This window comes from Antrostomus carolinensis, unplaced genomic scaffold (genome assembly GCF_000700745.2).
Source record: "Antrostomus carolinensis isolate BGI_N321 unplaced genomic scaffold, ASM70074v2 scaffold732, whole genome shotgun sequence".
Classification (NCBI taxonomy): domain Eukaryota; kingdom Metazoa; phylum Chordata; class Aves; order Caprimulgiformes; family Caprimulgidae; genus Antrostomus; species Antrostomus carolinensis.
Window position 1 is genome coordinate 1 of NW_010298685.1, and position 2,146 is coordinate 2,146.

The 2,146-nt window shown below is 49.5% G+C and overlaps 1 protein-coding gene across 1 annotated transcript in view; it reads right to left on the bottom strand.

Moving 5' to 3' along the window:
* Window positions 1-85: 85 nt before the first annotated feature.
* SSBP3 (single stranded DNA binding protein 3) overlaps window positions 86-2,146 on the bottom strand; it is an 18,528-nt gene continuing 16,467 nt past the window's right edge. Inside the window, exons 11-13 of the mRNA XM_010162495.2 lie at window positions 2,044-2,072; window positions 1,754-1,855; window positions 86-949 (exon numbers count right to left, since the gene is read on the bottom strand). Coding sequence (XP_010160797.2) covers window positions 920-949; window positions 1,754-1,855; window positions 2,044-2,072 — 161 coding nt within the window. The 3' untranslated portion in view covers window positions 86-919. The remainder of the gene's footprint in view (window positions 950-1,753; window positions 1,856-2,043; window positions 2,073-2,146) is intronic.

A 2,146-nucleotide genomic window follows, 5' to 3' on the forward strand; every position in this document is an offset into this window, starting at 1 on the left:
CCCCCAAAAAAAAAAAAAACCAAACCCCAAAGTTAGCTGGAGATCACAGTTTCAAAGTCCCAGGTCAGATTAACCCTTTCTTTCAGTGGATTATTAAAAAAAATAAAAATTAAAAAAAATCAATTTTTGCAGTGAACCAGCTGAAGGACTCTGGGGAAGGGAGGGACAGAGATTTCTTCTTGTACTCGGAGAGGGGGGGGAAAGACTAACACAGTGCATGCCACAGTCACAGAGAGCAAGATCACGATTCATTCGAGGATGTGATCCTAGAAGGGGTCACCTGCGTTAACAAGTTTATAACGAGGTGGTGGAGTCTCTTCCCCAAAGCAGATCTTGTTAACTGGAGGAGGAAGCGTTGTGCTGCAAACGAACCAAAAAAACCCCCAAAAATAGAAGGGAAAAAAAAACCCCCAAACAACAACAACAAAAAAAATAAAAATCAGGCCTTCTGAACGAAAACCACCATTGTAAACTGTCCAGTTTATTTAAAAAAATGACTACAACAGAGACAACATGAGATTTCATATCTAGACTAGCTTCCTGGTGTCGCACGGCACAAACATACAACAGGTTCGGTTTCTGTCTTTATTTAAAAGAACAAAGCAAAGAGATCGGAGTTGGGTGCTAGAGGCTTCCGTTTGTTTCCAAAAAGAAGTGTCATGTACATATATAAACCCTTCTGCACAAAGAAGGGTCTTGTCATGTCTTGAAATATTTTAAGTTTTGTCCTTCATGTTTTATGGAATAAAAAGTTCAGCCTTTTTATTGCATGAAACTAAACCTGGGGTTTTGGCCCCCGCCACGCGTCTCCCTGCCCATACACCTAGCTTCTTCTTCTTCTTCTTCTTGCATAATTCGTTGAGATCCTCCGAACGGCAGCTGACTCTCTTGATCCTGGAGAGGAGGAGGGGGAGGGAAATCACACACTCATCGTCATGCTGGGGGAATACTGGAAAAGAGACAGAGCCAGGGTGAGAAATCAGGTGGGTTGGACCCCCAGACACCAAAGGGGGATGCAAAAGGAGGTTGATGACAACTATACAGCAACCTAATTGGATCTAATAAATCAGGAGGAGAGGATATGCTGGAGACTTGAATTTATCAGAGCATAATCTGCTCTGTAACTTGCTTTTCCGGAGAGAAAATCAGCAGAACAGTATGGGGTGAGATGCAATTTAAAACAAATAATTAACATGCACATGTGCATATGCTGCTAATAGAGGAAGAAGAGGAGGGATGTCTGTAGCCACATGCTGTGCCTCACATCGGCCAGGCCAGCACTGCTGGCTGCACCCACACTGGCTCCTCTCCATCCTGCAGGATCCCCTCCCCTCCATCCCACAGGATCACCTCTCCTTCATCCCGTGGGATCCTCTCCCCTCCATCCCACAGCATCACGTCCCCTCCATCCTGTGGGATCCTCTCCCCTTCATCCCACAGCATCATGTCCCCTCCATCATGTGGGATCCTCTCCCCTCCATCCCACAGGATCATCTCCCCTCCATCCTGTGGGATCCTCTCTCTGCTCTGCAAGATCCTCTCCCCTCCATCCTGTGGGATCCTCTCCCCCTCGCTCGATACACCCCCATCCCACCAAGGACTCAAGCTTGCACCCACCAGTGTATTTCTTCCTCCCCGCTTTCTGTCCTGGCACAGCTCACACACAGCACAACCCAGGTCCCAAAGGTACCCACACCGAGCCCACCCACCCCCGTGCTGGGACACCCCCAACCCCAGAGAGGCACTCACTCACATTGTCATTTTGGAAGGAATGGAGAAAGTTGCCTCCCAGCTCCCCGTCGTCTCTTGGAGTGCCCGGGGGATTGCTAATGCCACTTATGTTGTTTGGAGAATTCTGCAGGAGATGGGAGGGGGGAGCTGATGAGCAGGTCCCTGCACCCCCAAAACACCACAGGGGCAGTATGCAGCCCTGCCTGCCCCAGTCACGTCCCCACAATGTGCCCCCATCCTTCGGGGTCACACCAGTACCCCAGTGCTGAGAAAAGGGGGGGGGCCCACACACCCACTCTGCAGCTCACTTACTTTTGGAAGTCCATCTATGTCTCCTGACCCTGCACAGGGGGAGAAACAAAAGGAGAAGAGTGTTATTGAGCATGCAGCGATGGTCCCTGCTCCCCCCTGCCCT